General features: G+C 56.2%; 2 protein-coding genes across 7 annotated transcripts in view; one reads left to right on the plus strand and one right to left on the minus strand.

Moving 5' to 3' along the window:
* Nucleotides 1-13,918, plus strand: part of Fkbp9 (FKBP prolyl isomerase 9) — a 34,713-nt gene that overhangs the window by 4,585 nt on the left and 16,210 nt on the right. For 4 of the 5 annotated variants that reach the window (XR_004516154.1, XM_010612958.2, XM_010612960.3 and 1 more), the window contains exons 4-8: nucleotides 2,224-2,369; nucleotides 3,884-4,070; nucleotides 5,169-5,314; nucleotides 6,400-6,563; nucleotides 7,707-7,904. Coding sequence is in view for 4 of the 5 variants with exons in the window: in XM_010612958.2 (XP_010611260.1) it covers nucleotides 2,224-2,369; nucleotides 3,884-4,070; nucleotides 5,169-5,314; nucleotides 6,400-6,563; nucleotides 7,707-7,883 (820 nt within the window). In the remaining variant the exon portion in view is untranslated. Of the gene's footprint in view, nucleotides 1-2,223; nucleotides 2,370-3,883; nucleotides 4,071-5,168; nucleotides 5,315-6,399; nucleotides 6,564-7,706; nucleotides 7,905-9,911; nucleotides 13,431-13,918 lie in introns of those variants that run through there. The other variant, XM_010612957.2, reaches the window with a different exon arrangement.
* Nucleotides 13,416-13,918, minus strand: part of Nt5c3a (5'-nucleotidase, cytosolic IIIA) — a 48,819-nt gene continuing 48,316 nt past the window's right edge. For both annotated transcript variants that reach the window (XM_010612964.3, XM_010612961.2), the window contains one exon: nucleotides 13,416-13,754. In XM_010612964.3, the coding sequence (XP_010611266.1) occupies nucleotides 13,653-13,754 (102 nt within the window). In that variant the 3' untranslated portion in view covers nucleotides 13,416-13,652. The remainder of the gene's footprint in view (nucleotides 13,755-13,918) is intronic.

Here is a 13,918-nt window from a genome sequence, read left to right on the forward strand (position 1 = left end):
TTTTTTTTTTTTTTTTTTTTTTGGTACTGGGGATCAAACTCAGGACCTTGCACTTGAGAGGCAGGCGGTACCACTGAGCTAAATCCCCGGCCCACCTGCTTTCTTTTTTATGTTAAAACAGGGTCTCACTAAATCACTAAGTTCCCCAGGCTTAGCTGGAAATTGTGATCCTCTTGCCTCAGCCTCCCAGAGTATTGCATCTTCAGGTGTGTGCCGCCACATCTAGCTAAAAGAGTATGGTTTTATGTACCTGTACTCCCAATCTCTTAGAAGGGTGAGGCCGGAGGATCCTTTAAGCACAGGAGGGTCAACATAATGAGACCCCTTCTCAAAACACAAGACAGAAGATAATTTGGGGGATTACTGTAGAATTCTGTCCATTCTGACATTTCAAACATTTCTAGCCCATCTTTAGTCCATCTCTGTAGCTGCATACTGTTTTTGTAGCTAAACATTAAAGTATGCAACTCTTTCCTTGGGATAAATTTCTAGAGGAACCTCTGGGTCAGATTGTTTTTCCAAGCTTGCTTTATTTTTTGAGACAGGGTCTCACTGTGTAGTTGAGACTGACCTGGAACTCACTATGTAGCCCATGCTGGGTCTCGAACTCAGAGCGATCCTACTGCCTCAGCCTCCCGAGTGCTGGGATTACAGGCGTGCGCCACCACACCTGGCTTTCAAGCTTTTGATAAATGTTCCTGACTTGTCCTTGAGAAAGGCTCTAGACCTCACAGTCTCTTTCCCTACAGGCTCAGTAACACTGTTTCATCTTCAGGAACCTTTGCTGATGTGGAGGAAAAAAGCATACCTATGTTTTTGACCTACATTTTATTTTGAAAACTATTGACACAGATTCTTAGGGGTGTTGGAATATCTTCTTTTGTGAATTGCTGGTTTGTGTCCTATTTCCATTAAAAATTTTTATTTCACTCTTTACTTACTGTACTTGGTACTTGAACCCAGGGCCTCGTTAATGTAGACAAATGCTCAGACCACTGAGCTGCGCCATCACCCTTTTTTTTTTTCTATTTTGAGGTGGGGTCTCACCGAGTTCCCCAGGCTGACCTCGAACTGTGGTCCTCCTACTCCGCCTCCCACATTGCTGGGATTACAGAGTGTGTCAGGACACTTGGCTTTGTTCCCATTTTGTTTTTCTGTATCAAGAATCGAACTCAGGACCTTGCCCTTGCCAGGCAGGCGCGGTGCCACTGAGGGACATCCCTGGCCCTTGTTCCCATTTTTATATTGAAGACACAGTTGTCCTTTTCTTACAGTTTCTCTCAAGTGACTGGGTACAAAATTGGTCCCCTCCCTGGAGTCTATCTCTACATGCCCATATTTTCAAGTCCTTTCATGGTTTTCCTTTCTGACTGTGTTAGAATTTTTGTTTTTACTTTGAAAGGTAGTGTGCGTTTGTGTCGTGGGAACAGTGAGCAGCAGCTAGTGACAAATGTAGACTCCCGAGGTGGCGGTGGTGTGGCCTGTTGTCCCCACATTCCCGAGTCTGGTCCTGACCCCTCAGGGATGCCCTGTGGCACCCGTGTGACAGGTGCAGGTCAGCTTGTCTCTCCACACCTGTGGCCTCTCCTTAGCTGATCTAAGTGTGACTTTCCTGTGAACTAAGTTCTGCTGTATGCTGCTGTGTCTTTGTCTTTACCTATCTGGGCCATCAGACCTTTAACCATTATAGCATTGAGCACACCCCCACCCCAACTGGGGCTTGAGCCCAAGGCTTTCATGCTGAGCTACATTCCCAGCTTTTAAAAAAATAATTACTTTTTTTATTCTGAGGTGAAGTTGCTCAGGCTGGGCTTGAACTTGCCATCCTCCTGCCTCAGCCTGCCGGAGTGCTGGGATTACAGATGTGCACCACCACACCCGGCAGCATATGAGGCTTTGTCTAGTCTCGGGTTGGATTCCTCCTTGGCAGCTGGCACAGAGCCTGTCTGCACGGGGCAGGGTCTGTGTCGGGCCCCTTCCTCCCACTGTGCTCGCTGCTCCTGGGGTGTCGGAATATTTGCTTCTAGAGGCACAGCGCGCAGTGGCAGAGCCTGTGCCTGACTCGCAGAGGCCGGGGCTGAGGCCCAGCCTGCAGAAGCTGAGAGCAGATCTCTCTGTCCCCCGAGACCCTCGCCCTGGTAGCAGGCCAGCGCCGGCCCAGTCTGTCACCACCACTGTCCGGTGTCCACAGCGTGCTCACCGCCCCTCTGCCTTCTGTCCCAGCTACTCGCGGAACCGCACGTTCGACACGTACATCGGGCAGGGCTACGTGATCCCCGGTGTGGACCAGGGGCTGCTGGGCGTGTGCGTTGGAGAGAGGCGGCGGATCGTGGTGCCCCCGCACCTGGGCTACGGGGAGGAGGGCAGAGGTGAGTGCCAGGAGCGAGGCCCAGGGCCTTGGGTTCCAGAGTTGCTGTCCTGGCTGCCTTCCGTGGTTACTGTGCGGGGCGGACCCGAGGAAAGGAGGGGTGACTGCTGACCCGTGGGGCCTTTTGTGGATGCGGAAACAACCGCGCTGAGCTGTGGTGCTTTGGGAACAGTGGCCCTGCCTGACCCGCCGGCTCCCACGGCCCTGTCCCTCGGCCACAGCCCACGTACCTCCTCTTCCATGCCAGCCCAGTGTGGCAGCTGGTGGCCTGGGCTGCTCCTGTCAGCGGCCCGCAGCCCCCTCGTACGCATGTGCAGCTCCCGGCCCCTGGGAAAGAGTGCTGGGGCTCCCACTCCCCCAGGACCCTCCTAGAGCACACACCCACCTCTCCGGTTATGCTGAGCCTGGGGCAGGTCCCGGAGTTGTGCCTTAGCTCTTTGTCTGTTACTGGGACTGTAGGGTTATGAGAGAACTAAGTCTGCGGGTATGGTGCAGGCCTGAGGCAGGAGGATTGCAAATTTGATCCCAGCGGGGGCAATTAAATGGCTCAACGAGACCCTGTCTCAAAAGGTAAAGGGATGTAGCTCAGGGTGAAGGCCAGGGTTCAAGTCCAGTACCAAAAAAAGAGGGTAAATTAACATGTATGCAGGCGGGGATTCAGCTCAGTGGTTCTGCCGCCTGCCTCACAAGCACAAGGTCCTGGGTTCCATCCCTGGTACCCCCCCAAAAAAACAAACATGTATGCAGCACTTTGTGTCTGGCACTGTAAAGAATGCCTCCTGTGTGTGTGAGAGAGAGAGGAGGGAGGGACAGAGGGAGGGAGAGGGAGGGAGAGGGGACACCAGCCTAGAGTCAGGCTCAGAAGGGCTTGGAACCGGGGCTGCCGTACCACCTCGGTTTGAGTTGTATCTGTTGGACGCCCTGAAGAAGCTGTGTCCCATTCGCGCAAGGCTGATATCCTGTGATCTTTTGTTCTGTGTAACACACTCTTAGGCAGGCACAGTGGCACAAGCCTGTGATCCCACCATTCAGGAGGTTGAGGCAGGAGAATCACAAGTCTGAGTCCAGCCTGGCAATGTAGGAAGAGTTTGCCCCAAACAACAATTAGAAGGGGCCGGACTGCCACTCGGTGGCGGCAGAATGCTCGCCTGACGTGTGTGAGCGTAGGGTATCGCATTCACACGCACAAAGCTGGCCCTGAAGTGACCTGGCTGAGACCAGTGGAGGTGCTCGTGTCGGCAGGCACTGAGCCCTCAGAAAGCCTGCCTTTTCTGAGACAAAGGCCAGGCTGGCCTTGGACTCACTGCGACCCTCCTGCCTCAGCCTGCCCACTGCGGGGATCACAGGCAAGCACCACTGAGCCAGCTCAGCACTTCTGTGAACTGAGACTTCGCTCGGGTGGAGGCTTCAGGAGCGGCGTGCGCCAGGTGCGGGGATGAGGGCCTGGTGGGTGACCAGCTTCCTCCGGCTCGGCCTGCCCAGGGTCCGGCTCACCACGTCCGGCTCCGTCCGCAGGGAACATCCCGGGCTCGGCTGTGCTGGTGTTCGACGTGCAGGTGGTCGACTTCCACAACCCCTCAGACCCTGTCAGCATCACCTCCCGCTACCGGCCACCCGACTGCTCAGAGCTGAGCAAGAAGGGCGACTTCCTCAAGTACCGCTACAACGCGTCGCTGTTGGACGGGACCCTGCTGGACTCCACGTAAGGCGGGCAGCTTCTCCACCCTGCCGCCCAGGCGTGTCCTTCGCGTCCTGATGGCCTTGCCCGCCCCCACCTGCTGGACTGTCAGCTGTAGATGCTGGCTCTGAAAACAGCGTGGACGGAGGCCACTCTCCAAGCCTCTCTCCCTGGGTCCCAGCCTGCCGCACCCGTGGTGTCTTCCTCTGTGAAGGCCCATCTCGCGCTTGTCAGGTCTGCCCTGGACAGTGGTGCAGGCTACGCACTGCACACGGTCCTCCTCCCCCTTCCAGCTGACTTCTCCCCGGGCTGGTGTCCTCCCTTCTCTCCAAACCATTCTTTGCTTTGGGAAGCTCTTAGCACATATGTTGCCTGCCTTTCTGTCCCCTGGTTTCTGACTGACTGCTTGGCACACTTTGGGGAGCCCAGTGTCTTCATTTGAATTTTTACCCCTTGCACTTTGCTGAGGGCATACGTGGCACCGGAGGAGCGTTTTCTGGAAGTTAATTGAGATGAGTCTGACAGTACGACGCAGATCCGTAGTGTGAACCAGGGTGGTGAACAATGAAATGGGACCTGCTGGGTGTGGTGGCCCAGCCTGTGATCCTAGAACTCTGGGAGGCTGAGGCAGGAGAATCGAAAGTTTCTTCCCAACTTGATCAAATTAGCAAGACCCTGCTCAAAAAAAAAGGAAATTGAAGGTGCTGTCAAGAAATAATGACCATCGTGAAAGAGCCTAACCACAGTGTTAAAATACGAAAAAGCCCAGCTTCAGCACCAGTGAAATCCGAGCCCTGCCCCATTCCAGGAGCCCAGATCAGGCGGGTGCGGCACCCAAGCCGCCCTGGGTCCAAGGCCCGGTGCCCCCCATCCCGGCCCTGAGAGATCGCGCCCTCCCGGCGACACCGCCGAATGCGGCAAGTGACCCTGTCCATCCCGCCTGGTCGCCGGTGCACGCGGGCCCAGTGACCCCGGCCCGAAGAACAGCCGGGTTCCTGTGGGGGACCGGACCGGGGACGTGGGGTTGCACGGGTGGGAGCGGCAGGCCCCGGGCTCTGCCTTGAAGTCCCGGCCCTGGGGTCTCCGCAGCCGGCGGTAACGGGCGGCCCCGCCTCCTTCCAGGTGGAATCTGGGCAAAACGGACAGCGCGGTGCTGGGCTTCGGTCAGGTCGTGCTGGGCGTGGACATGGGCCTCCGCGACATGTGTGTGGGCGAGCGGCGCACCGTGGTCGTCCCGCCGCACCTGGGCTACGGCGAGGCCGGAGTGGGTAAGCGGGGGCCGCGGCCTGCGTGTGCGTCGCTTCTCCGTCTGCCTCGCCCCTCTTCGCAGCCTTCTCTGCTGCCGCCTGCACCTGCAGAGTGCTGACCTGTGAGCGGGGTCGGGGTGCGCGCTCTCTCTCTCTCTCTCTCTCTCTCTCTCGCTCTCTCTCGCTCTCTCTCTCTCTCTCTCTCTCTCTCTCTCGCTTCAGTACCGGGGATTGAGCCCCGGGCCCTTCACCCAGAGCCACGTCCCCAGCCCTTTTTGAGACAGAGTCTTCCTAAGTGGTTTGAACCTGAGATCTCCTGCCTCAGCCTCCCAGGTGCTGAAATTACAGGTGTGGGATACCTCAACCAACTTGTTATTATTTAAGGTCTGCTGTTATTTTTGTTCAAAAGTTGTACTATTGTAGACTCTACTAGTGGCTTTCTTTTTTTTTTTACTGAGGCACACAATAAGAAATATTTTTCTTTCAATTTGTTTTATACATAAACATGTAATTTAGACAGCCCCCCCACACTGTACTGGGGATCAAACTCAAGACCTTGAGCTTGCCAGGTATGTTGCCTCTGAGCTAAATCCCTGACCCCTCAGATACTTAGTTTTAAACATAAAATTGAAATGAAAGTTCTAGGGAGCAATACTGACTCTCTGCAGTGTTCATGGGTTTAGTTCATTTTATTCCTATATTTTTATGTGATTATTATTACTATTATTTTTGGCCACACTGGGGATTGAATTTAGGACCAAAGCCCTGAACTTTGCATTTAGCTACTGAGCTACAAAGTTTTTATTTATTTATTTATTCATTCATTTATTTATTTTGGTACCGGGGATCGAACTCAGGATCTTGCACTTGCAAGACAGGTGGTGGCATCACTGAGCTAAATCCCCAGCCCAAGTTTTTAATTTTTTAAGACAGTCCTAAGTTGCCGGGTTGGTATCAACGTAGTGATCCTCCTGTCTCAGCCTCCTGCGTGCTGGGGTCTGAGGTGAGCACGGTGCCGACTGCCTATCTGCACATGAAGCCCCGGGCAGGTCCGATGAGTGCCGTCGCCCGTTCCCCGCCAGCCCACTGACACTGCCCCTCCACAGCTGGGGAGGTGCCGGGCAGCGCGGTGCTGGTGTTTGACATCGAGCTGCTGGAGCTGGTGGCCGGCCTGCCCGAGGGGTACATGTTCGTGTGGACTGGCGAGGTGTCCCCCCACCTCTTCGAGGAGATCGACAGAGATGGCGACGGGGGTGTCCTCCTGGAGGAGGTGAGGGCTCCGTTCATCGGGGGTGTGTGTGTGTGTGTTCGCAGCTGGGCGGCACCGGGCTCTCGGGCCTCCGCGGGCCCTCCCTCCTGCTCTTTTTTGGCTCCTGCTCAGACTTCTCCACCTGCACTGGCCATGATGGTGCACACCTGTGATCACACGTTTGCACCCAGCCTGGGCAGTTCTGTGACTTAGTGAAACCCAGTCTCAAAGACAGAAACTAAAAGGGGCTGAGGATGCGGCTCAGCGCAGAGGCCCTGCCCTGCGGCCGCTCCCCAGGAAGATGCAGGAACCAGCAGCCTGGCCGGACTGTCGGCCTCTGCCACTGCTGGCTCGCCTGCTGTTCTCTTCTGTTTATTGTGAGACGGGGTCTTCCTGTGCTGCCCAGACTGGTCTCGGTCCTGGCCCAGGTACCTCCCGCCTCAGCCTGCTGCGTGAGTGCGGCCACCCACTGTCCTCAGCTTGCCGTTCCTTTCCAGTCCCTGCTCACATTCATATGTACTGCAGTATGTAAGGAGGCTTTTCATTCCTTTTCAAACCCAATTCCTGTCGGCTTTTGTCACTGCCACTGAAGCTGGCCTGGCCCAGGGCCGCTGGGAGCACCTGGGCCCCTGGAACCTGGTGTCTTCCCCTCCACCCTTCCCAGTGCCGTGCCTGTCCCTGCCCACTGGTGGATTTGTGCCCTCTACCTGGGGACCTGCACCGTCTCTGCCTCTGGCTGGGTGTCCTACCCCCTGCCGCCCTGACTGCAGAGTGGCTGTTTCCACAGGGCTGTGTGGCTTGGCTGCACTCCCCAGGCCAAGGCCCCTCCACCAGGCCCTGAAACGGCTGCCGCCCTCTCCTTCTACCTGGCCAGTGCGTGGCCCCTGGGCCTTTGCACGGTGTCCCGGACGTCTGGACTCGGGACCACAGCCCCTCCTCCGTTCTCAGCACAGCAGCTTCATTCCTCCTGGTGCACTTCATTCCTTCCTAACTGCACCCGCCTTTCCCTGTCCCTTGTGTTTGGGCCCCAGCGGCCAGGACAGGGGAAGGGACCATGCCAGCGCCGCATCCCTTGGTCTAAGGCTTCCCCTGCGCCTCCCATCTCCGGACGACCTTGTCCACCTGGCCCCCAGCTGCTCACCTCCTCCGCCCCTGTCTCCGCAGTTCGCTGAGTACATCCACGCCCAGGTGGGCTCTGGCAGAGGGAAGCTAGCACCTGGATTTGACGCCCAGATGATCGTGAGGAACATGTTTGCCAACCAGGACCGGGACGGGGACGGCAAGGTCACGGCCCAGGAGTTCAAGCTCAAGGGCCAGGAGGCCAAGCATGATGAGCTCTAGGGCGCCGCCTGCCCGTCACAGGTACAGCCAGGACTCCGGGCCGGGCCAGTGGTGGGTGGGAGCAGGTGGCCCATGGTGCCGGCTCAAATGCAGGGTGGGACAGAGCCTGGGCAGGGCCTCGGCCTGGCCCAGCCCAAAAGGCAAGAAGGCTGCCCTGCCACGCTCCGTGCGCCCTCCGGGGAGCTGTGTCACTAACGGGAGGAGGTGTCACCCTGGAGGAACAGGAGAGGTGCCAGCACCTACTTAAAGATTAAAGCGTTTCTAAGTGTCTTAAACTTGTTCTGCGCAGGGGCAGGAAAGACCAAGGGCGCACAGGCCCGGCAGGGTGCCCAGGCAGCTCTGCCCGCCACTCTGTCCCCTCAGATGTGGGCACACGAGGGCTGGTGCCTTGCGAGATGGGCTCGTCCTCCCGCTGAGCCGTGAATACAAGGGGACCCTGCCGTGGGGAGTGGTGACAGGCACCAGCGTCCTGTGCCTCGTCACGCAGCAGCCGTGCCTGCCTGCGTCCTCTGTCCCAAGGGTGCTGGCACCTCCCCGAAGCATTACACGGCCTTTCCTCCTGAAGCTGCTTCTGATTCACTGTTCCGTATTTGTGGAAACTCTGCACGGTCTCCTGGGGGCCGAGCCCCTGGCTGGACACCCTGGGCCTGTGTTGCCAGCAGGGACCTCCCTAGCAGTACTGGCTGGCAGGCAGTAGTTAAGAGTCTATGACAGCGGTAGCCCCCATGACAGGGTGACAGCACGGCCAGCAGGGAGAAGGCACTGAGGGAAGGGGCTCGGGGTTCAGCCTGGGAATGGCTGTAGCTGGCAGGTGGACTATAGTCCCGCTCCACATCGGGGGCTCCAGCAAGTCTGAGACACCAACACTGGTGCTCCTTGGCCCGGTCAACCCTGTCACCGCGCCCGCTCCCTCCGTGTGCGCGGCAGGCCAGGGACCCTGCTCCTTGGAGTCTGACCCATTCCCTGTGCCCACAGCCTTCTCGGGGCTGGGCCGCGCGCTCGGTCTCCACCTCGGTCTCCTCCAGCCTTGGCCGAACGCCTTTGGGCTGCTTTGGACAGAGCGGGCTACCGTGTGCAGAACTGGAAGTTTCTTTGGGGGAGAGGGCCCCAGGCTCCTGCACCCTGCAGAGGCTCAGAGGGCCTGGCTGAGTGGCAGAGGCGGCTGCCTTTCTGTGGGCTTGTAAGACTGGACGTGTGAATTCTGGTCAGGTTCGGGGTGGACGCTGGGGCCTCCTCTTTCATGTCATCGTGTATCTGACTTTACTGCTGTGGCTTGAGATGGCCAGGCCTCCGAAGGGAGCGGTGCCAACTTCCCGCTTCTGCCCACACAGTGTGAGCCTCGCCTGGGTGGCAAGCGAGCGTGCGACAGGTGGTGCTGGCATCCACATGGTGCCGCACTGGGCAAGCTGCAGACAAGCAGCGGGCATTGTCTGCTAAAATCAGCGGGTCTGATCTCTGGTTATTTAGCAGTTGGCACTTTTCAAGACAGTTTACTTAAGAAGACACCATTAGGGCTGGGATTTAGCTCAGTGGTGCTGCTGCCTCCCTCGTAAGTGCCAGGTCCCAAGTTCGATCCCCGGTACCCCCTGCAAGACACCATTAGCTGGCCTGAATGCTGGACCATGGAACTGAGTATGGCTCCTTGCCTCACACCCAACTTTATTATCTGAGTTTTCCAGGAAAAAAACTGCTTCTTTCGCAGCCCGTTTCCCTGATTCTCTTAGGAATCTGAAAGCTTTTAATTATTTGTTTGGTACTGGGGGTTGAACTTAGGACCTTGTGTTTGTGAGGCAGGCGCCGGCGGCACCAGAGCTGAATCCCGGCCCTGGGGAGCCTTTTCACAGCAGACGGGTCTGGATTATTTGAGGCTAGCTGGCAGTGTGACATATGGCGGGAGGCCTGGTTCTGTGTGGCCCTCGTTGCTACGCTTTTCCGTTGGTCGGGATTCTTTCCCACATCCCCTGGCCACATCTAGATCTCACTGAGACGCTGCTGTACATGAGGTCTCTTCGCTTTTCTTCTGTTGAGGTGGATCGCCTTCTGTCGCCCAGGCTGCTCTCAAATCCTGGGCACATCCTGGCTACAGGCCCAACACCGTGGGCTGCCGGGGACGGGCCAGGCCCTCTACACAGAGCCGCAAGGAAACCTTTCCCTGTGTGCGGTGCTTGTCCCGGGTGTTTGCTGGAGCAGCGGGAACCCAAGATGGAGCGGTAACACCCAGTCTGTAGTTCCTCTGCAGCTTCTCCCTGTGCCTGTCTCTAGTGTCCTCTCCTAGCTCCCCCAGCACAGGGCACTCTGGTGTCCAGAGCCCACCGTACCCCTCCAGTGTGACCCCTGCCCTCCGCCCACCTCCCGATACCCTCTCCCCCGTCCCAGCCCGAAGATGCAACATGGCAGCTGCTCCCAGCACTGGTCTGGCATCCGCATGGGTGGTAGGGGTCACGACCTGAGGCAGCTGTGACCCATGAGGCCGGCCACCCTCCCGTCCCTCTGTACCCAGCTTCCTCTCGGCTCTTCCTCCCCACCCTCGGGCTTCTGCACAGGAACCGATGTCCACTGTCGCTTGCGTTTTCTTCCTGGCACAGTCATTGTGTCTTCTCTTCTCCCATCTCTCCCACTCGGGACGGAGGCTACACAAGGGCAGGAAGCGTGTCTCGCCTGCCACGTCTCGCTGCTCTAGAACCCACGTGCTCTTCATTCCGTCCCCGCTACTCCAAGGCAGTCAGAAGCTTCACTCCAAGTGTGACTATTCCGTTTGGTTGGTTTTGGGGTTTTTTGCAACAAGGACTTGCTGTGTGATCCAGGCCGGCCTCCAATACTCAATCTTCCTGCCTCAGCCTCCCAAGGAGCTTTGATTACAGTTGTGTGGCAACACGCCCAGCGCTGGGCAGATGTGACTTTCAACACTTGTGGCCCTTACACTTTTCATCTGTTAAACTGGTGCCAAAACCAGGGTAACTGTGAAAGGAGGGCGTAATGGTGGAACTGTGGGGTGCCATGGAGAAGCTTCAGGATTAGTCATTCAGGATCATGTTCATCTTTTGTTTGCTGCTTCTCCTTAAAGTGTACCAAGGAGAGAGGGACCCCTCTGCCTCAGAGAGGTAGACTTGGCTGGCTCGGAGGCCTTCCGGACGTACACCATGGCACTCAGGCTTCTTATGAAACCAATCTGGAATGAGCTGGCATCACTGATTGTTTTCCCAAATTTTTAAAAAATCAGAATTGTTGTAGCACTCAAAACTGCTCTACCTCAGAAAGCAAAATTTACAGTCAGGCAGGTGTGGTGGCACACTCCTATAACCCCAACCCTCAGGAGGCTAAAGCAGGAGGCTGGCCTGGGCTATTGAAAGGCCCTGTCTCAAAAACCAGAAAAGGACAGGGATGCAGCTTAGTTCTGGAGCCCTTAGCTCACACAAACGAGGCCAGGCTTCAGTCCCCCATACCAGCTAAAGCTGGACCACTGGCTAATGCTGGTGCTTTGGCAGATGTGGTAGCCACTGTCCAGCAGCAGTGCTCACTGGGGCTACGCAGATCCTCCATCACACAGGCTGGAGCTCACTCTTACAGGTGTAACAGTAGTGAGCAGCTGTTGTTTTGAGTACAAACATCTGCAGAGCATGCACACTGGAGGGTATGTTAAGCTCCCCACAGACGGGCACCTCAGAGATCCGTGCAAGGCCGTCCTGATTTTGGTGCCAACTCCCAGCCCCTCCTGGCGGACCTGCTGCCCATGTGGGATGGCAACCCAGCCGTGAGTCCACAGCCCCTTCCTCAATGGCTGCATGAGCTGACAAGCATTCCACATGTCACTAGCACCCAGGGGCAGTGAGATGTGGCAGTGCCCCCCCAGGGGGCTGAGCCCTGAGAGCATGCGGCACTGGAGCCCTGACCCTGGTGCTGACAGACGTCAACCATGCCTTCCCCACTGGAGCCTTCTGGGTGCCATGTTGTGCCTTGCATGGGTGCAGACGCATGTGTGTGTGTGTGTGTGTGTGTGTGTGTGTGTGAGAGAGAGCGAGCCAAGATCAAACCCAGGGCCTGTGCTGTACTCTAAACACAGCCACACCTCCACCCATTATTTTTTGCTTTGCGTTAGAGTTTCAATTCGATCTCTGTTCCCTGGCTGGTCTCAAACTTGAGGACTTGATCCAGCCAGCTCAGCCTCCCAGGGGCTGGAATCACAGGTGGCCCCACACCCCCAGCTCACAAGTTTGAGTCTGATTTTGGAAATACAGGGATGAACGAAATATATGGTGAATATTTTTTTTAAAAGTTTTTTTTTAATTTATCATGGTAAAAGACCATCAATCTCCCTCATAATCTCCCCCTTGGTTCACTTACACCATAGCTTTGGCCTCTTTGTGAAGTGGACTTGAGCCTTTTCTGAGTGTGTTTACAAGGCAAGATAAAAACGTGGTGAGAGCCACTGCTGAGTGTCCAACAGAAAAGCGGGCTGGTAGACAGCATGGTGTGTCCCGGTCCTCCTTGTTCACGGGGTCTGAACTCAAAGTCAAGGTGACCATGAAACATCAACGTTTTGAATCAACTCAGGACATCAAGGCAGTCACAACAGCACAACTGAAGGGAAGGCTTCCAGAGCTGCAGCAAAAGGGCCAAATAAAAACCTAAACATTCACTGTACTTGCTGATCATAGCTCAGAGCCCTTATCTTTTGCTTGTGCTTTTTTTTGAGACAAGGCCTCACGAAGTAGTTCCGGCGGGCCTACAGCTATGTAGTCTTCAGCTGGCCTCAAATTCGTGGCGATCGATCTCCTGGCGCCCATGGTTAGTGTGTGGCGCCAACTGGAGTATTCATGGTTGTTCATGGTAAGAGGACGAGTGGGCATCCGCAGGGCGGGACCTGCCTTGACCACACCCCCTGGACCACAGGCTCCGCCCACAGCAGACGAGGGCCTTGGCTCCAGCTGCTGCGGGATCTGCGGGGTGGGGTGGGGGTGCCCCCTCGCCTGTGGTAGAGTACAGCGCTGGCTTTCCCTCATGTTTTCAACCGGGGAAATGGTCTTCGTGAGCCCTGGTGTCCCGAAGGGCAGGTTGCACCCCGTATGCTGTTATTTAGAAGGTGTAATCTGCAAGGCCAGGACCACAGGACCGTGAGAATCGGAGAAGGGAGGGACGAAAGCACGGCAGTGTTCAGTATTGCTGCAGTCTTTTGTTGTGTGGCTGGGGGTGTTGAGCAGAGGCTCCTGTAGCCCGGCCTGGCCGGAGCTCACGCCTCCTGCCTCAGCCTCCCAAGGCGTGTGCCGGGCCCAGCCTAAGCAAGCCAGCGCTGACAGCAGAATTAAAAAGGCTCTCATCTCATGTTTATTATCGGTGCCGACAGAACGTGCAATGCTCAGCGAGGTGAACACTGACTTCCCAGACAGGAAGGATCACTGCGCGTGGTACAATTTGGGAGGTGGAGAGGACACTGGCATAACCACCCAAATTACAAAAACGGCAGTCCTCAAAATCATGCACATTATTTCACCATTTCATAAAACACTTTACATTTCTACAAACTTTCATGTTGTAAAAAAAAAAAAAAAATGCATGATAACATTAAACTACAAAATTCACCTTGGAAAAGTAGGAGTTACTTTTCTAATTCTGGCTGTAAATCTCTTTAAGTGATTAAAAACCACGGCGTGGAGTGTACTGAGAGGTGGAGGAGTTTCCAGTTGGAGGATGCACCAGGTCTGCACGCTGCAGCTGCGCACCGAGCGTCCGCGTAAGTCTGTCTTCCGGCAGGCAGGAGGCCCTCCACACCCGCTACAGAACCTTCTGCAGAATGGCGTTGGCCACCTCCAGCGACTCGTCTTTTACTAAGACAATATCGTAAGCGTCCATGTATTTTTCTAATAGCTCCTCCACCTAGCGAGCGAAGGACAGAAAGAAAGTTAACAGGCAGGGAGGAGGAGCACGCAATGTCGGCATTCGTCCCACCCCACTGTTCTGTCAGAGCTGCTGGGCAAAAACGGAGTCACGTCAACGTCGCACAGCTCCTGGGGAGAGCGTTCTGCCCAGACTCCCGTATG

The sequence above is a fragment of the Fukomys damarensis genome, unplaced genomic scaffold (genome assembly GCF_012274545.1).
Source record: "Fukomys damarensis isolate Sample0158 unplaced genomic scaffold, DMR_v1.0_HiC HiC_scaffold_7, whole genome shotgun sequence".
Taxonomy (NCBI): domain Eukaryota; kingdom Metazoa; phylum Chordata; class Mammalia; order Rodentia; family Bathyergidae; genus Fukomys; species Fukomys damarensis.